The sequence below is a fragment of the Castor canadensis genome, chromosome 7 (assembly GCF_047511655.1).
Source record: "Castor canadensis chromosome 7, mCasCan1.hap1v2, whole genome shotgun sequence".
NCBI lineage: Eukaryota > Metazoa > Chordata > Mammalia > Rodentia > Castoridae > Castor > Castor canadensis.
This window is the reverse complement of record NC_133392.1, coordinates 38125397-38144819: the sequence shown is the minus strand read 5'-3', so window position 1 is coordinate 38144819 and position 19423 is coordinate 38125397. Positions and strand designations below refer to the sequence as shown.

Genomic DNA, 19423 nt, shown 5'->3' with positions numbered 1-19423 from the left:
ATTCATTGGATAAAGGACTAATCTCTAGAATATATAAAGAGCTTGAAAAATTAAACATCAAAAGAACAAGTACTCCAACTAATAAATGGGCAAATGAAGAGTTTTCAAAAGAAGTAGTACAAATGGCTAAAAAATACATGAATAAATGTTCAACAACCTTAGCCATAAAGGAAATGCAAATCAAAACAATACTGATATTCCATCTCACCTCAGTCAAAATGGTTACTAGAAAGAAAGCAAACAACCAAACAACAACAAATGCTGGTGAGGATGGGGTGGAGGGAGAGAGAGGGAGAAAGGGACCTCTATATACTATTGGTGGGAATGTAAATCAGTGAAGCCATTATGGAAATCAGGAAGAGGTTCCTTAAAAAAACCAAGAAGAACCATATGATCTTGCTATACCACCCCTGAGCATGTATCCTAAGGAGTGCAAGTCAACACACAGCCACGACACTTGCACACCCAAGTTCACTGCAGCACCATTCACAAAAGCTAAGCCATGGAATTGGCCTAGGTGCCTATCAACCAATGCATAGATAAAGAAAATATGGCATATATACACAATGGAATATAATTCAGCTGTAAAGAAGAATTATGTCGTTTGCAGGAAAACAGATGAAAGTGGAGATCATGGTCAGTGAACTAAGCCAGACTGGGAAAGACAGATACTGCAATGCTCTCTCATATGTGGAATCTAGGCCTTAAAAACGAGTGAAAGGAATGTAAGACAGGTTCTTTTGGGGCTGGGGACCAGCAGGAGGGGGAAAGGCCAAAAGAGAGGGTGAAGGGGGATGAATATGGTTGAAGTACTTTGTACACATGTAATGAAACCTGTTAAGATTATTTTAAAAGTGGCAAAGGGGAATAAAGAGGGGGTGCATTTGATCAAAGTACATTGTATGCATGTTCGGAAATATCACAACGAAGCCCTTTTGTACAGAGAATATATGCTAATAAAAACGTGAAAGAGGTGGGTGCTGGTGGCTCACGCCTATAATCCTAGCTACTCAGAAGGCAGAGATCAGGAGGATCACAGTTTGAAACCAGCCCAGTAAAATAGTTCACGAGACCCTAACTTGAAAAACCCTTCACAAAAATAGGGCTGGAGGAGTGGCTCAAGGTGAAGGCCCTGAGTTCAAACCCCAATACTGCAAAAAAAAAAAAAAAAAAAAAAAGAAAAAGAAAAAGAAAAAAGTGAGAGAAAGATTTTATTGGCTTTTAGTAGTGATTCAGATATCAGGCAGCATCTCAAAGAAAAGCGCTCCACTGGACGCAGCATAGCCACTGGTTTTTATAAAGTATGTAGAGCCAGGAGCAAGGACACAGAATAATGTAAAAACAGTATACTAATTAGCGTTAGGGTACTGTCCTCGTAAGGGTTAAAGCAGAGGGGTTCAAGCAGGTTGATTGGGCCCCTTTGCGCAAATCTCCTGTCTTTGGGAGAAACTGGTCTATTTGGGAATTTTCTGGCTTTCCTGAAGTTTATGTTATGGCACTTAGAATGAGTGTCTCCAGTGAGGTCTGTTGAATCCTAGTTCAGGAGCTCAGTCCAAAGCAATCATCTCCCATAGAGTTTACATAACAAGCTATTAAAGACAAACAAAGTTGGACATTAAAGTGGTGGCAACAGATTGTTTTCCCTCACTATTGATAATAGTAGGAAGAACTGAGCTTCATTCTAATTTGCAAGGAGGTGACTGGGCATTTTAGTATTCATTTATATTTTTGTTTCTTGAGTCAAGGTCTCATTTTGTTGCCCAGGCTGTCCTCAAACTTGTAATCCTCCCTAGTGCTGTGATTATAGGCCTGTGCCATCAGGTCTGGTGTGATTGAGCATTTCAAAGGAAGAATGAAACCGGGTGTGGTGGCATGCACCTGGAGTCCTAGCTACTTGAGGAGGCTGAGGAAGGAGGACTGCTTGAGCATAGGAGTTCAAGGCCATCCTGGGCAATGTAGTGAGACTTCATCTCTAAATAAATAAATCGATAGGAATTAGAAGCAAGCCAAGACTAAACTGAAACATTGCAAAGGGTTGGTCAGTTTAAATATGATTAACCCACCTGTGCCTGAAGGCCCTTCCTTTCTGATTGCATTTCAGAGGAATGGCTTCTGAGTCCTTGAGGGAGACTCTCCTAAGTTGTAGAAGATACATGAGCATCTTAAAGGGAGGGAAAGGATTCATGATTGTAAGTTCTTTCTAGTGAATGATCTAAGAAAGGGAGGTCAAGGGACTGTCATCAGGTGTTGGCTAGAAGGAGTTATATATATATATAATTTTTTTTTTTTTTACAGCCCTGAGCTTTTCTAGGCTGGAAGTAAAAAAAGGGGCTGAGTTGCCCCAGAAATGAAACCTTATGCTTCTGGAAGCCACATTAAAGTTCCATCAAGTCTCTTAGTGTGAGGATTTGAATAGTGTGGGTGCTGAAGAGTTGCTATAGTTCTCAAAGATCATTTTGTTATTGTTTGTAGTTTTATGTTCTTGGTATACATGAAAGGTATAGCCAGAGAAAATAAAAAGAACCGAAAGACCAAATTGATGGAACTTTTAACTGTGGTCAAAAAGAAATCATTTTTATGGTGTGTACTATTAATAAGACTAGGTATACTAGTTCCAGACGTAGGTTCGAAAAGTCTAGGCAGGCTCTCTACCACTTGAGCCACTCCACCAGCCTCGAAAAGTCTAAATGAAAACTTAGCCAACCTGACCATAAAACAGGTTTAAAAAATGCCTAAATTTCCTTAATGAGTCCATTTTGGGACACAAAGGAGTTTATTAAATTGTATGTGTGAACTTGTCTGAGTTCAGATATTGATTTAAAAAATTGTTGGTCACCAAAAATAAATGAAGGATGTTGAAGAACCAAATTAGGCAGGCTGGTAAATGGGATTTGGCCAAAGCAGTTATATTGCATCCTGTATGGCTTACAAAATATATGGAGGAAGAAAAATCCCATTTTGATTAAAGTGCAGTCAGTGCAATGATAGCTGTGGTGATGGCTGGATGCAGAGATCAAGTAAAGCCTAAAGAGCTTTCTATCTTACTCCAAAGTAGTGATGGCAGGGGTGGTGGGGTGTGGCGGGGAGGGAGTTCCACATTAGGGATCCAGACACTCTGGAGGTTAAGCACAATTTCGCATGGTAGATTAGGGTAACTAGGAAACTTCATTCATTGTTCTTTCTGGCTACAATTGAAGGAGACCCAGTTCAGAGAGCCCATTCAGTACATTGCACTGAGACTACAAAAACTGGCCCAAGTGTACTAAGTGATCAACAAACCTCTTGAAGTCACAGGGGCCAAGCAGAATAGGTCTGCTTAGCATGTACTCCAATAATATGTTCTTGAATTGCTTTGAAGTTGTTCCCTTGATTTAACATTCTTAATGTTTGAATGCTACTGGAAATCAAGAAAATTATAATCAAAAGGGAACCACCAGCCAGGTGCCGGTGGCTCACGCCTATAATCCTAGCTACTTAGGTGGCAGAGATCAGGAGGATTCGAAGCCAGTCCAGGCAAATAGTTCCTTGAAACCCTACTCAAAAACCTTTCACAAAAATAGGGATGGTGGAGTGGCTCAAGATGAAGGCCCTGAGTTCAAGCCCCAGTACTGCAAAAAAAAAAAAAAAAGGGGGGGGAGCAGATATCATGAGGACTTTGGTTTGAAGTCAATCCAGGCAAATAGTTCTTAAAACCCTAGCTTGAAATACCAAACATACACAAAAAAAGGCTGTTGGAGTGGCTCAAGTGGTAGAGTGCCTGCCTAGTAAGCATGAGGCTTTGAGTTCATTCCCCAGTACTACCAACAAAAAGGGAGGGGGGACTCAGAAGCTGGATGCAGTGACTCATGCCTATAATCCCAGCTTCTGAAGACACTCAGGAGGACTGCAGTTTGAGGCCAATCCAGGCAAAAAGTTTGAGAGACTTCATCTTAACTAACAGAAGCTGAGCATGGTCGGCGCCTGTCATTCCAGCTATGAGGGCAACCTGAGTCCAGGCCAGCCCAGGAATAAATGCAAAACCGTATCTCAAAAATAACCAAATCTGAAAAAGATTCTTCTAATTTCAAGGTAAATTTTAAAATTACCTTGTCAATGTCTGCCAATAAAGCCTCCTGGGATTTTGATGGACATTATTTAGAACCTATAAATCATGGGGGAGTGCTATGGTTTGGATATAAAGTGTCCCCCCAAAAGACCCATGTGCTGAAGGCTTGGTCTCCAGTGCACTGTTCAGAGGTTGGGCTTTTGGTAAGTGATTGGATCTCCTGACCTAATGAGTGGATTAATCCATTGATAGATTCATAATGTGATATTATTGGTAGGTGATGGAAGTGAGGAGGTGGGGTCTCATTGGAGGAAGTAGGTCACTGGGGATGTGCCTCTGAGAGATTCCTCCCTCTCTCTGCTTCCTAGACACCATGAGGTAAGCAACTTTGCTCTCCACATGCTACCCCCATGACGCTCTACCCACCACAGCCTAAAAGCAATGGAGGCAGCTGAGCATGGACTGAAACCATGATCCAAAGTAAACCTTTCCTTCCTTAGGTTGTTTATCTCAGGTATTTTGTTACAGCAATGAAAAGTGACTAATACAGGGAACATGGACAACTTAATGATACTGTTGATGAAGTTCAGAGCAGACTACCCCAAAATGGGCACCTTGGCATTTGAGAAAACAGCAGAAGCACAAAGGTCACTCTCACATTTCTCATTCTTCTTCCAAGCAGCAGGTCATAAAATCAGAAAGATTTTTTGACCTTCCCTGGAAGCAGGTCATGACTCACTCAAGAGGTACCCTCCTAGCCAGGTGCTCACACCTGTAATCCTAGCTACTCAGGAGGCAGAGATCAGGAAGATACTGGTTTAAAGCCAGCCCAGGCAAATAGTTCTGGAGACCCTATCTTGAAAAACCATTCACAAAAAACAGGCCTGGTGGAGGGGCTTAAGGTAAAGGCCCTGAGTTCAAACTCCAGTATTGCAAAAACAAACAAACAAACAAACAAAAACAAAAAAAGAGGTACCCTCCTGCTGGAGGTGTGGCTCAAGTGGGAGTGACTGCTTAGCAAGCACAAGGCCCTGAGTTCAAACCCCAATAGCACCCAGAAGTAACCTCCCTATGCCAGGAAGAAAAGAACATCCTTATCTATCTCTGAAGACACAAGGACATAGAAGAATCTAAACAAACAGGTTTTGCTATGTGTCTTTCAGCTTTTTACCATTACATCATACATTTTTATCTGATCATACTGTTCCATGACTACATACTTGTTCCTCAAACCCAGAATAACAAATACATACCTTCACCTGTTTCTTTGGGTCTTTTCTTTATGAGTACTCATGTCATATAAAACTTATGTCAAATAAGTTTGTATGCTTTGTTCTTATTAATCTTTGTTATAGGGGCCTCTGATAAGTTTTTTTCTTTCAAGTTAATAATTATCTATTATCTATCTATCTATCTATCCATCTATCTATCATCTAATTTATTGTACTGGGAATTGAACCCAAAACCTTGTGCATGCAACTCTACCACTGAGCTACATTCCCAGCCCCTCAACAAAGAACTTCTGACACCAGATGTGTGTGGGTTTTTCCACATGTGCCAAGCAGTTCTCCAGTAGACACCAACTGGGTGTCCTGTATTCAGTTCTGACACTTTTAAAGAACACACAGATTAAGGGCTCAGTCCTCCATAAGATGGTCTTCTACTTCAGATGCCAATTACCAACAGTAGGTTGCCAACTATACTTCTGACCAACTGTATCTTGGGGTTCCCACTATCCCCTTCTTGATTTGACAAACTTGCTAGAATGGCTTACTGAACTTGGAGAAGCACTTTTATACTAGCTTATTATAAAGGTATTACAAAGTATACAGACAAACAGCCACATGGAGGGAATCTATAGGGTAGACATGGGGGCATGGGTACAGTTTCCATTCTCTCTCTGGGTATGCCATCCTCCTATCCTATTCTTTTGGGCTTTTATGCAGGCTTCATCACATAAGCATGATTGATTACATCACTGGCCACTGATGGTCAACTCAACCCTCAGCCTCTCTCACCTGTCTGAAGATGAGGGGATTTGGCTCAGAGTTCTAACCCTGTAATCATGTGGCTGGTTCCCCCTACCAATGAGCCCCCATCCTAAGGTTATCTAGGAGCTCACCAAGGATTCCTTGTTAGGTCAAAAGATGCTCCTATCACCCAGGAAATTCCAAGGGATTTAGGAGTTCTGCCTGTGATACTTTTATCAGTCAGGAAATTACAAAGGTCTTAGAAGCTCTGTGTCAGGAACCAGGTCCAAGACCAAATACTAGAACAGATTTCTTAGTACCCCTATGTACAAGAGTTTTAGGAGGTTTACACAGGAACTGGGAGCGGAGATCAAATACATATTTCTTATATTACAATTTCACAGGGCCTCATCTATGCATATATTATCTACATATATACACACGTATATACATACATATACATTCACACACACACATATACAGTGCTGGGGATGAACCCCAGGGCCTTGTGTTTGCTAGGCATCTACCACTGAGCTATACCCCTCAATTCCATTTTGCAATCCATGAATATAATGCACATACACTGTTTCAGGTTCTCTCTTTTAAAAAAGCTTTTGATTTTGTTGTTGTTGTTTTTGTTTTAGGTAGGGTCTTGCTGTGAGGCTTAAGAAAATGGCTATTTGGACAAGAATTTCTCAACAGTGCCTGTGCCAGACTACTTTCATAAGATTAGTGGCAGAGTGGTGGTCCATACAAAGTCAAAGAAGGAACAGTCTACCTATTTTAGGGCCAAGGTCATTTGAGGGAAGAGAGAGCAACCTGTGTTGCTGGTCTCAAACTTATGGCTCAAGTGGTCCTCCTGCCTCAGCCTCCCAGACAGCTGGGGCTACAAGTGCATGTTACTGCACCCAGATAGGTTTCTAAATTTTTCTCAGCAAGTGTGAAGGTTTAAAAACTTGAAAACATGAAAAGTTTTTAAATCTTTTCTTACCCTTAAATACTTCACATTTTGATTTATTGAAACATTTTCATTTTGTTGCCAGTATATCGGCAAAAAATTGATTTGTTAATGTTGACTTGTCTCCTAAAACTTGTTAATTTAGTTATTAGTAGTAGCATTTTTTGTAGAGTCCTAAGGGTTTTCTATGTATGTGTTCATGTTGTTTATAAATAGTTTTATGTCATCCTTTCTACTATGCTTTGTTGCACTGGATAGGACCTCAAATATAAGTTAAAATAGAAGTGGTATTCTTGTATAGAGCTTAAGAGGAAAGTATTCAGTATTTCATCATTAAATGATAACTTGAGCTATGTCATAAATTCCCTTTAGTAGCTTGAGGAAGCTCTCTTCCTTGTTTCATAAACTTTTAAAAATCCTCTATTTATTGAAATAATTCTATGGTATTTTATCCTTCTGTTACTATGGTAAATAATAATAGTAATTGAGTTAGGATGAATTCCCTTCATTTCCTAAAATGTTATATAAAATTGGTATAAGTTGATAGATTTTACCAGTGAAGCCAGCTGGGCCTTGGATTAATTTTCTTCGTGGTATAAGTTTTTTTTATTGTTATTGTTGTTAGGGTGTTTGTTTTTTGAAATAGGGTCTTGCTATATTGTAGTTCAGGCTGGTCTTAAACTCAAGATTCTTTGGCTTCAGCCTCCTAAGTGCTAGGGATTATAGGCACATGCCACCACTCCTGGCTGAAAGACTTTTTTTTTTAAACTTTTTTTTTCTGGTGCTTGGGCTCAAACTCAGGTGCCAGGCATGTTAGGCAAGCTCTTTACCACTGAGCTACACCCAGAGCCCTGTGGGAAGGATTTTAATTATTAATTCAATTTCTTTAAGAGTTAATGTAAAAATCAAATCTTCTGTTTCTCTTCATGTCTGTTTTGATACTTTGTTTCTTTCAAGGAATGTATACATCTCATTTGTATTGTCAACTTTATAGGTATGTAGTTGTTTATAACAAAGATAAAGGAGCAAAAGACTACAAGAACCAGAGTAGCTATGTCTAAGTAGTATAATCATAGGGGAACTTTGACTCTCCTTCAAATTCTTACAAACTTCTTGAAGGATCCTGGATATTCTCTATTACTCTAGAGACAACAGGAAGGGGAGTTTACATGGATTTAAGGCCTTTGCAGGCTGGGAGGTATAAGTCTGGGTTAATCCGAACAGGGAAGGAGATCCTACAGAGTGCTGATAATTTAGCCTAACAAAGTAGAAACAACAGTGGACAGGAGGAGAGAACATAGACTATGGTCTGGTTTTACACTTTCCAAAATAGGCAAAGGTCAGGAGATCAAGTAAGATAGTGCACATGAGGAAAGGAAAATGACATGTAAATTGAAAAGCAACTGCTTCCTATTTGTTTCACAACTGTACTGATGGACTTGAAAGGTATTATTACAAGAGATCACAACGAGCAACGAGACCCAAAGTCTACAGAGCTGAGTGGAGGTTTGAATCTTAAAAAAGTAGAAACCATGATAGCAGCAATGATGGTTACCCACATGTCCTCCCCAAGCCATAAAACCCGGAGTTGGCTCTGGGGTCTCTGAGCGCAATGCTCAATGTATGGCTGGAAACTGAGGAATGGGCAGTTTTTTTTTTTTAAATGCTGGCTACTACATGAGTAGAAAGATTATATTGACAGGAGGTTAGAAGCTAGAGATTGGACAAGATATTTACCTAACCTGCAGCTGGAGATGTGGCAAGAAAATTTAAAGTCTAACTGTAAAGAAGAAAAATACTTTGTTATTTTCTGTACTGCCAAGGACAGCTCTTTCTGGGTTTCAGGTTACTGACAATATTCAGCAACGAGTTCAGTGTCAAATACTGAGGTTCTTGTTCATTTACAAATGTGATCTATTCATAGGAATATGAAATTGAGCCATTTCTATTCAGACATATTTATGTGTTTATGAATATATTTGTTAGAATTGAGCCATTTCTATTCAGACATATTTATGTGTTTATGAATATATTTGTTAGAATTCACTGCTTTCTGCATTAGGAATAATGAAAGCAGGAAATCTTGTCAAATTGGGATGTTGAGAATTAGGTTTAAGGATTTGACACTGTACTATTTCACAAAAACTGCAAAAATAACACAAATGCAAACTCCAGAGTTTAAATTCAGGCAATTTATTTGTAAACAGGACAACCCCTAGGGCTCCACCACACTGGCTGTGTCACATGCTCTCCCTTTCAACTAGTTGGAAAGAAGACTTAAAAAAAAAAAGTCCCCAGTAAGTACTAACTTAGTGTGTTTCACAAATCTCATCTGCTAAGCATCGAGTAACTAGCAGTATCTGGGTAGGCTGTTATTGCTGACGGACTGCAGCTGGGACCCATTTAGATGAATCCATTAGTATGCCTGAGTGACCTAACGGTAGCTCTAGATATAATCTGAAAACCAGAAAATGCTGGAGCACACTGAACAACAGTGCAGGTTCATGGAAGACTAAGTGATTGCTTTCAGATATCTTTAGTGCTTTTCTTCATAAAAATGACACTTTTAAATTTCACTCATTTTTTTATAAAGAGCTAAAAGTTACTTACTCAACAGCATATAATTTTCCATAGAAAATATAGGTGGATTTTTGTTTTTAGTGATGGATTTAAACACTCAGGACTAACTTTAGATTCATCTTGTATATATCTGCAATTTAATGAAAAGCTGCATAGTCTACAAATGCATAAAACCAGAAGGAAGTGAAGACTTCACATACCTTCTGATGGACAAAGACAGGCTTCTCACAATGAGGCTCTTAAAGGTGTGGATAAAAAGACAGTTTACAGCACCACGTTGACCTGATGGTAGAAACGGAGCCCACTGTTGAAAGCAGCCTCCATAGTTGTGACTATATCATTCTTGCCCCAAATTGAGATTATTTGGAAAATGGCAAATGTAAAAACTTAAGATGTGGAAAGACGTAACACTCCAGAAAGAAGTCCTGGCAAATTAAGTCACATGGGGAGGTAAAATGCCATTCTTTACTTTGCCTGAGACAGTGGACAAAAGGACCACTTACTGCTACTGGTGCCTGCATGTGGAAGCACAGCCACAGTTTCTCTTGAAGCAAGTTTTAATAATAAATATTTTAAAACAGCTGTTAAATCTATAGTAACAAGCTCACCTAAAATAGTATCTCATGGAAAAAATAGTTTTAAAAGTCCACTCCAGTCATCATCTGTGTTTGTATGTTTGTATTTATATATTAAAAAAAATAACACTTAAGGCAAGATTAGACTGGAAGCAACAAGGGATTTTAGAGTCTTATGGAGACTTGCTATTTAAGAATGCAAGGTTTTATTTTTTATATCACCAAAAAGTGGCTTTGTATTTGCTGCCTTTTAAATTTCTACAGGGGCAAAATAGTTTGGTTCATACTCTGATTGCAATTTCATCAGAGTAAAAAGTTATGGGTAGCTATAATAGCCGATGTTGGAAAAGCATGTCACACACTCAGTAGGATCTGAAGTTGACACTATTTGTACTTTTTAAGTAAATACAGCAACTTGTTCATGAGAAAAAGTAAAACTGTTGGAGCACTGCAAACCAACTATGAACAATAAAAAATGTCAATTGGGAAAAAAAAAATAAAACCCACAGTAATCCTGAGAAATTCAGTTTGGGACAAAATTGATTAAGGTAAATCTGTATTTCTAGCACTGTAAATAAGGGTATTCTAGGGTTTTCCAGCATTTTACTAGTTGGAATAAAAAATGTTCAAATTTTATAAAAAGATTAAAACCATACCTTATGTAATCAGCAATTCAACTAATAAAAGAAAATTACACTGCTCTGTGTATTATCTGCCAATGTAATGTTCTTCACTGATTTACTAAGACCACTAAGTAGAAAGGAAATTTGAGGATTGACTTTTAAAAAGGGAATACCTTTCTAAATGTTTTGAAGCCTTCTCTATCAACCCAGGAGGCTTTTATAGAAAAGCTAATATTTATTTTCTTTGGACAAGGGACAACTTTACAGAATAGGAAAGAAAGATTCTATCAGAATGTCATTCATCATTTTAAGCAGTTGTATAAGGGAACTTTTTCTTACGAATGAAAAGAAAAAATTTAAAATACTTAGGAGGCATGTATTTAAAAATATTCTATGTCTATAAGATTTTGAAATTTAATTCCTTTGGGTTTTAAATATTTCTACATAATGACATTTGACAACTTTTTTTTTGTTTGTCTCTCTATAGTGAACCAGAAGCTACGAAAGTGGCCAAGATTGTTTTCCCAGCCTGGAAGACTCAGGAATACATCCCCTTGCACTGTTCCATCCATGGGGATCTTCAGAGTTTTGCAGCCATGAAGTTTATATGTGGCTTCACTAGAGGAAATAGTGGCAAACCACGCTTGAACTCAGTCATGTTCTCAATCACTTCAGGCTGCAAAGAAAAGAAGTTTTCTTTTAAAGTTGTGTTTAACTTAAAAATTAGATTGAATCGAATATCAACCTTTTTGGGGGGAGAAGAGAGAAGGTACACCATATTCTGTGATCTGTTGACTTTTCTTCTGGATCAGTAGGGGCAAAGGGTCATGGACTGACTTGTAAACCTATGGTGAGTGGCACTTTGGGCCAGAAGGAAGACTTGGCTTTTATCTGGGCATGTGAGGGGCTGGCTCCCCAGGAGCTGAGCACCAAGGCTTTCAGGGCACCAGAGGCTGGTGAGCCCATGCAGCAAGGGCCTTGTTACAAGTGCCAGTTTCCTCTTCTTGCAGAAAATGCCAATCTTTCCAGATGATTAAAACACAGAGGCACCGTGGAAAGGACTAAGAGGTCTCACTCCAATATTCATTGTTGGCAACAGATGTGGTCAGAGGTGACTCATTGCTCAGTGATTCAGCTGTTCACACAAGAGGCAAGGGCAGACAGAGGCAGAGGCCAAGTGACCAGGCATTCAAGGAGGACCTAAAGTAGAAGCTCAAACACCTGGTGACTTAAAACTTCTAGGTCTCATGTGCCCTTATGAACAAGCTGCTGATACAAAGTCCTCTGGCAGTGCAATCCAACAAAATGTTTCTTACTTGTGGCAAGGCTGGTGCTTGTGATAAGTTTACATCATTTTGACACGGGAATTCTCCAACAACAGGACCTAGAGGAAAATGAAAGTTTTAATGTTTTGCACTTACTCATAACTTACACACAAGAACAACTTTCAAAAAAAAAAATAAGCTAGATTCCGTTAATTGAAAAGCTGCGTCAGGCCCAGGACTTGTACTCTGAGGTTCTCTCAGGCTTTCTGCTCCCAACACCTGATTGCTTCAACTTTCAAAAAAAAAAATAAGCTAGATTCCGTTAATTGAAAAGCTGCGTCAGGCCCAGGACTTGTACTCTGAGGTTCTCTCAGGCTTTCTGCTCCCAACACCTGATTGCTTGTTCTGCCTTTTTATCTGGAGCACCTTCAGTGAGGGTGATGACGTAACTGAGGGCATACAGCCTTGGCCACAGCAGCTTCAGTGCCCAGGTCTGATCTGCCTGGACTCTGAGGCTCCGGCCATCCAGAAGGATGCAGAAGAAACAGCCCAAAAGGCCAGACAAGTTAATGGCCATCGGGCAAACTCTGGTTGGTAAGAGAGGAGACTTAATCAGACTGAACAGATTAAATTGCTTATTCTTCCTCCCCATGTGCAGTGGCTGCATACTGCCTCTCTGCAGAAATCCCACAGTCACCCGTCATATTTTCCTGGGAAGCTACAGCTAGTCTAGCAGCCACCTGGTCTCTCTCCTATACTGCTCCATTTTCCCTCCCCCCATACTCTGGCTTCAAAGAACAGATCCTGTCTTCAGTTCCTTTTGTCTATCCCTTTATTTTCTGGTGCTCTCAAAGGTAAGTGGCTACGGCAAGAAAAAGTTGTCATAGGGCTCAATATGGAGCTAAAACCAGACTTAAAGTCAATATTCAATACTCACAAGAATCCATTTCTCTGGCAAGAACGTGGACAGATACCTTATGTCGCTTAGGTGCATCTACTGCCAACATTTCCTAGGGAGGAAGAGGAACAAGATCATCCTTTTGACCCACCAAGAAATTTAAAATGAGGTTCTCTCTGATGACTATGAAGGATCAGCCATTACATAATTAGATACAGAAAAGATGCTTCCTCCTTTTCTTTCCCTCACATTATTTTATTTCAATTCTACAAAAATTTAAGAAAGTAGGCAAAAATTCTTCTTCTTCTTTTCTTTACAGTGCTGGGAACTGAACCCAGGGCCTTGCACATTCCAGGCAAGTGCTCTACTACTGAGCTCCACTCCCCAGTCCTGGCAAGGGCTTAACCCTATTGTATAGATGAGGAAACCAAGCCTAAGGTGATTTTGCCCAAACTCTCATAGTTAATACATGCCTGTGCTTAAGCACTCAGTGTAGTGCTCACTGAGATGTGATTTGCAGAACTGCCACCTGAGGATCTTTTTAAGTGTTTTTTTTTTGTTTTATTTAAGCTGATGGCTTCATTTATATATTTATTTTTGTAGTACTGGAGTTTGAACTGAGGGCCTCACTCTTGCTAGGCAGGTGATCTACTACTTGAGCCACACCTTCAGACCCTTTATTAAGTTTTTTAAGACAGGGTCTTGCTATGTAGCTCGGGCTAGCCTCAAACTCATGATCCTCTTGCCTCAGCCTCCTGAGTGCTGGGATTAAGGTGTGTACCACCACTCCTGGCTCCTCTAGTGATCTTTAGTATCTCCAGAGATAATGGCCTGCGCTTACTCAGGAGACAATCATATTGCTTTACGAACTTGCTCAAATTCTGCACCAGGGCTCTGCTGGCAAGCTGTGGTTCCTAATCTACCAAATTAAAAAAAAAAAAAAAAAAAGGGAAAGAAAGAAAGGCAGCTAATATTTATTGAGTACTTCCCTGAATCAGGCATTCTCCCATATTAGCTCACTTAATCTGTAAGCTAAACATCACGATGATGCCTATTTTAGCAGCGTGTACTCTAAGACACAGAGAAATGCTAACTTGCATGAGTCATGCAGTTCATAAATGATGGTTGTTCTCTCCATTCCAGCCCGGTCCTGTGCAGCTACAAAGGAAGCTCTGCTGATGCTGCCTAGCGAGCTTGACCATGACTACCCCCATCCTGACAGAAGAGCTCACTCTCCCATGGACCTGCTCTGAGCTATCCAGCCTCCTTCAGGTGTTCAGCTCAGGCTCGCATCCAGTAACATATAATACTTCATCTAAGGACTTCTTATCCAAGTAAAAAGTTTGTTCCCAAAGAACTATCCTCCATCCTTTTTCATCCCCCCCTTCATAGTCCTCGTGTCAGCCTGTATCAGTAGACAGTATCTGTCTTAAGTTTCTAACTGCTCTCCATTTCCTCACTAATTTTCAATAATCCCCACTTTTTCTAAAAATAAACAAACAAACTGCGCCTTCTTGCAAACTGTGGTCTAACGATTATGAGAATCCCGGAGATATTCTGTGTAAAAAAGGGTCCACAGTGAAATCAGCTTAGGAAATGCTCTGTTAATCAATATTAAATAAATGAGGGCTAAAGTTAAAAATACTTTTATTTTTTAAGCCAAAAGAGTCAGTTTTAATTTCTATTTTTATAAAATCAATCAACTATTACTTATACTTTTAAATAAACAATGGAGTTTGTAGAAAAAAAAATTCCTTCATTCCTTCTGGTGACATTACAGTAAGTTACATTAGGATATCATCTTTTATGAACAACCCAAACTAGTAATAAATATCTTAAAATGAGCATCTCAATAAACAAAAAGAGACCATAAGCACCCTCTTTTGTAGGCAATTGAGAAAACCCATCCTCACAAGGCTTAAGTGGTAAATAAACAAACAAAATTTTATTTTGTAACATCAAGAAGGAAAACACATCCTGACTTAAAGCATCAAAATTCCAGGAAAAATAAATGCTACCAAGTGTCAATCACTTTACATGCCTCATTCCATTTATAATTAATCTCTGTTTTCTAGATAACGAAACTGAAACTTTGAAGCTGAAGTAAGTTGGCTGAGGTCACAGAGCTATCAGCTGGCGGTGGAGCTAGGTCTGTATTCGGAGGTTCCACACGTTCCTGTTACTGCCCACAGATAAAAGAACTCAGGAGAAGCTGAGATGTGGTTAGCAACCTGAAGAGAGGAAAGTACTTGAGACAAGTGGAGAGCCCAGAAGCAACATATGTCCTATATCTGATTCTTCGCTCCTTACAACCCTATTAAAGCTCTTTCTTCATGAACACAAAGGCTATTTGAGTTGTATTTCATATCAAAATTTTGCTTTAAAAAGGGCTGGGGGGCCAGGTGCTGATGGCTCATGCTTGTAATCCTAGCTACACAGGAGGCAGAGATCAGGAGGATCGAGGTTTGAAGCCAGCTTGGGCAAACAGTTCTCAAGACCCTATCTCGAAAAAAAAAAAAAAACCCATCATAAAAAAGGGCTGGTGGAGTGGCTCAAGGTGTAGGCCCTGAGTTCAAGCCCCAATACTGCAAACAAACAAACAAAAAGGGCTGGGGTGTGGCTCAAGTGGTAGAGTGCCTGCCTGCCAAGCATGAGGCCCAAGTTCAAACTTCAGCACCCCCCAAAAAAGAACTTTTTTTGGTTGTTTTATATATATTCTAAGGCTACCATTACAAAAAAGTAAGTTTAGATGAGTTGAGGGGAAGATGCCTTCCTCTACACAGGGCAAAAGGAGCCATGAAATAAAGAAAATAACTTGTCCAGCTGTCTGTTTCCACAGCCAAAATGGATCAACTCTCACTGCTTGAAAAGGCACATTCAGGGCTGGGATGTAGTCAGCAGGAGAGCCCTTTCCTAGCATGTGCCAGCCCTGGATTTAATCCCCAGCACCAAAAAAGAAACAAAAACATACATTCAAGAACTGGCTTTTGCTGTCAAAGTCTAAAAAACAGCATTATAGTCTGCCTTTTTTATGGTTAAGGTGTTGCAATTATTTGCATACTTTTCTGAATATACAGAGAACAGCATCCTTGTAGTTTTGCAGAAAATGGGTGGGAGGAAAAGGTAACTTGTGCACAGAGCAAAATAAGCATTTCCCCTATAAAACTGTCAGCACTTTCAGGGCAGGGACTGTTCTTTTCTTTTTACCCCCACCCCCATCTCTCACAACATCAGCATCAATGAATTAAATGAGCATTGAAAACCCTAACAGAGGAGAAAAATGTGATCATGCTTCACTGTGCAACTTATTTCACAAAACCATTCTAGTGAGAACTGCAAGCACTGATTCTTATTCAGGCAGCTGCAATAGTCCGTGGAACAATGACAGTGTGAAGTAGATGACCCCTCTCTAAAGGGGTGTGAGCATGAGGTGGGACTGAGTTCCTGGTCAAACATAGCTCCTAATCACAGGGACAGTCTGGGTGAAATGGCTAGTGCATTAAGGACAACTCTATAGGGCTGCAGTAATCACAGAGTATAATTCTTTCTTGTCTTAAAAACTAGGTGTGAAAGTATTTATACAAAATAGAGATCCAATAAATTACAAAGAATATATGTAACATTTTAAATATGTAAATGCCACTCTATCCCAGCATACATTTTGAATTTCTGAATTTGACATGCTTATTTTATATTATATAGCTACTTAATGCAAATTTTGCTATTCTTACAATGTCATATGGAAGGAAAGATTTAGATGGTGTGAATCTCTTAAAGCTGTGCTGGGAAATCTTTAACATTGGCCCCTCTCTTCTCTCTTGATAAACTGTCTCTGTGAGCACAGGCATTTGAAACTTGTATGATCTCTGAACACAGTTCAAAAGTGAATAATCACTTATTTAAAGCAGTAGCCACAGTGACACCAAAATGGGTGAAGAGAATTTATAGCTGTCAGGGCTGGGAAAATAATCTGAATCTTGACCTCCTTTTTTGATTGTACTAGAGTTTGAACTCAGAGCCTTAAAAGTACTCTACTACTTGAGGCATGTCTCCAGCCCTCTTTTGCTTTAGTTATTTTTCAGACAGAGTTTCACACTTTTTGCCTGGGCTGGACTTGGACTATGATCCTCCTACCTGTGTCTCTCATGTAGCTGGGATTAAAGACATGTTCCACCGTGCCTGACTTATTCTAGAGGTAGGGTCTTATTAACGTTTTTTTCTTTTGCTGGGGCTAGCATTGAATCACAATCCTTCTATCTCCTCAGTCCTCCTACCTTGCCTCCCAAGTAGCTAGGACTGTAGGCATAAGCTACCATGCCTGCCCCTTTCTTTGTTCTTCCTCCCCACCAAACAAGGTTTTTTGTACAATGTGGTGGAGACAGAGAAATAAAGCAAGAGTGAAGTACAGAAACATGGATTTAGAAGCTAGGAAGGGCTGTCACAGTCCTTGAGGTCCAGTGGGAAAGCAAAACAGTACTGGCTTCAACAAGAATTATCTATATATTTTTATATTTTTCCAGTAATAGGTTAAAATGTGTCAAAATATTAAACCCACAAAACACCTTCAGAAAACCAGCCAATATACAACACAGCACATATGTATCAGTCAAAACTAAATAAATAAATTCAACTTACCTTATAGAATTTGATGATATCTTCCTTGGTAAGTGTCTTTAAATATGCAACTTCTATATTATCTGAAAAGGAATTAAACAATAATTTATTAATATTTCTGTATTAAGCAGTCCAAAATACTCCACTAAATAATAACACACTTCACCCCAAGCCTCTCAAGTATCCATACATTTAAGTGGCCATCTGCTTCTATAAAGTAGGCAGGGAATAGGTTTCAAGTAAAAGTGGATGTGGTGTAATAGGCAGGAGCCTGGCTTGGGAATCAGGCCTGCATTCATATCCTGGCTCTCTCCTATGAGCTGATGGGAGCTTGGGTTAATCCAGATAAGACTGCTTCCTTATCTGGAAATTAGGGGAAATAAAAAGCTGCAGTGACAATTAGGAAAATGACATATGATGATGACATGGTGCTAGGCACATGGTAAATGCTCAACAAATGGGGTAGATACTATTATTGTCAATAGTGAATCCAACTAGAAAAATTAAAGGTATGGAAACTGAGGCTCATAAAAGGTGACTGGTCAAGATCTTCAGCTTGTGGTATCAAAATAAGAACACAACTCAGGTGTCCTGACCTCTAATGTTAATCCCTGCTCTAGAGGAAAGGTGAAAAGAAGCTGATAAGTCTGGAGATTTGAGCAAGCACAGCTCTTCCAAATCTGAAAGTGGTGATAAATTTCTAGAGGTTCTTAAAAGTAAAAGTTTGAATTTCTGGGCCTCTAGGCCAGCACTTGTCTCAATGTCTAAGTGCTTCATTTTAATAGTTATGGAAAATAGATACCCATGTACCTGTGCTTACTGTCTCAGGGGTACTTGGAGGGAACAAAAACTGTGAATTAGATCAATAATATCAGATAAAAGTAGATCCAGCTCTTGTTTAAAGGAAGAAAAGGTTTGTAGCAGAAAACTGCTGTTACATTAAATAACATTTCTTTGGAAGTGCCACCGCCACCCACTGCCAAATCAATACTGAAGCTGGAAGTGTGGCTCAGGCGGTAGAGCATCTGTCTACCAAATCAATACTGAAACATCACCTGCAAAATGAACAACATTTTTAAAAACAGCTTCAATGTTCTCAGGCTTTACACTTAAGTGCCATAAATGTTGAGGCTCTATTTTTACCTTACCTCTGTCAAAATTGTATTGCTGGCTGATGATTTCCCCCCAGTATTTAGCACACTCTGCAGACAGTTTCTTTGGTTTGTCTAGTCGACGAATTGCTAATGCTTGAATGTGTTTTTGGAAGGCCTCCTCTGTCATGTCCTCTATGGACTTTTCCATGGTAATTAAAAAAGCTTCCACTCTGCTTTCCAGGTAGTGAGGTGGCTTTTCTGATTGGATGATGAACCGCAAGCCCTGTATGCCATTGGCTCGACGAGGCCCACTGAAGACAATATAGCCTGAAACATAACACCAAACCAGTCAGGATCTTGGCATTTGAGACTAGGGTCACTTTAAATCTTTCATAGTAAATAAGATCTACTTTAGGATTTGATTATTTACTTCTAAAGAAATAAGAAAAATTAAGATAATCTCAGTTCCTAAGAACAGAAGGATTCCCTGAAGAATAGTTAGAAAGTTGGAGTGACTTTTCTTTTCAGAAAGAGTACAACCCTATTCATTATTTAAACTCACATTCATAATTCCTCATTCTGCTAATTTTTTTTTTTGGTGGTTCTGGGGTTTGAGCTCAGGGCCTCACGCTTGCTAGGCAGGTGCTCTTATGGCTAAGTTACTCTGCCAGCCCAGTGTATTAGGTATTTTTTGACATAGGATCTCATAGATTATTTGCCTAGGGTGGCCTTGAACTATGATCCTCCTGATCTCTACCTCCCGAGTAGCTAGGATTAGAAGTAAGCCACCAGCCCCCAACC

General features: G+C 39.6%; 1 protein-coding gene and 1 long non-coding RNA gene across 5 annotated transcripts in view; one reads left to right on the top strand and one right to left on the bottom strand.

Moving 5' to 3' along the window:
- Positions 1–9150: 9150 nt before the first annotated feature.
- The window catches only part of Ide (insulin degrading enzyme), a 109622-nt gene continuing 99349 nt past the window's right edge, over positions 9151–19423 (bottom strand). For all 3 annotated transcript variants that reach the window (XM_074078768.1, XM_074078767.1, XM_074078769.1), the window contains exons 21-25: positions 18677–18949; positions 17550–17611; positions 12954–13026; positions 12068–12135; positions 9151–11427 (exon numbers count right to left, since the gene is read on the bottom strand). In XM_074078768.1, coding sequence (XP_073934869.1) covers positions 11332–11427; positions 12068–12135; positions 12954–13026; positions 17550–17611; positions 18677–18949 — 572 coding nt within the window. In that variant the 3' untranslated portion in view covers positions 9151–11331. The remainder of the gene's footprint in view (positions 11428–12067; positions 12136–12953; positions 13027–17549; positions 17612–18676; positions 18950–19423) is intronic.
- On the top strand, positions 11424–15523 carry LOC141424782 (uncharacterized). Of its 2 annotated transcripts, none has more exons than XR_012449691.1 (3): positions 11424–11601; positions 14058–14248; positions 14990–15523. It is a non-coding gene; the product is annotated as an uncharacterized lncRNA (long non-coding RNA). The 2 variants fall into 2 exon arrangements; XR_012449692.1 differs by lacking the exon at positions 11424–11601 and adding an exon at positions 12313–12610.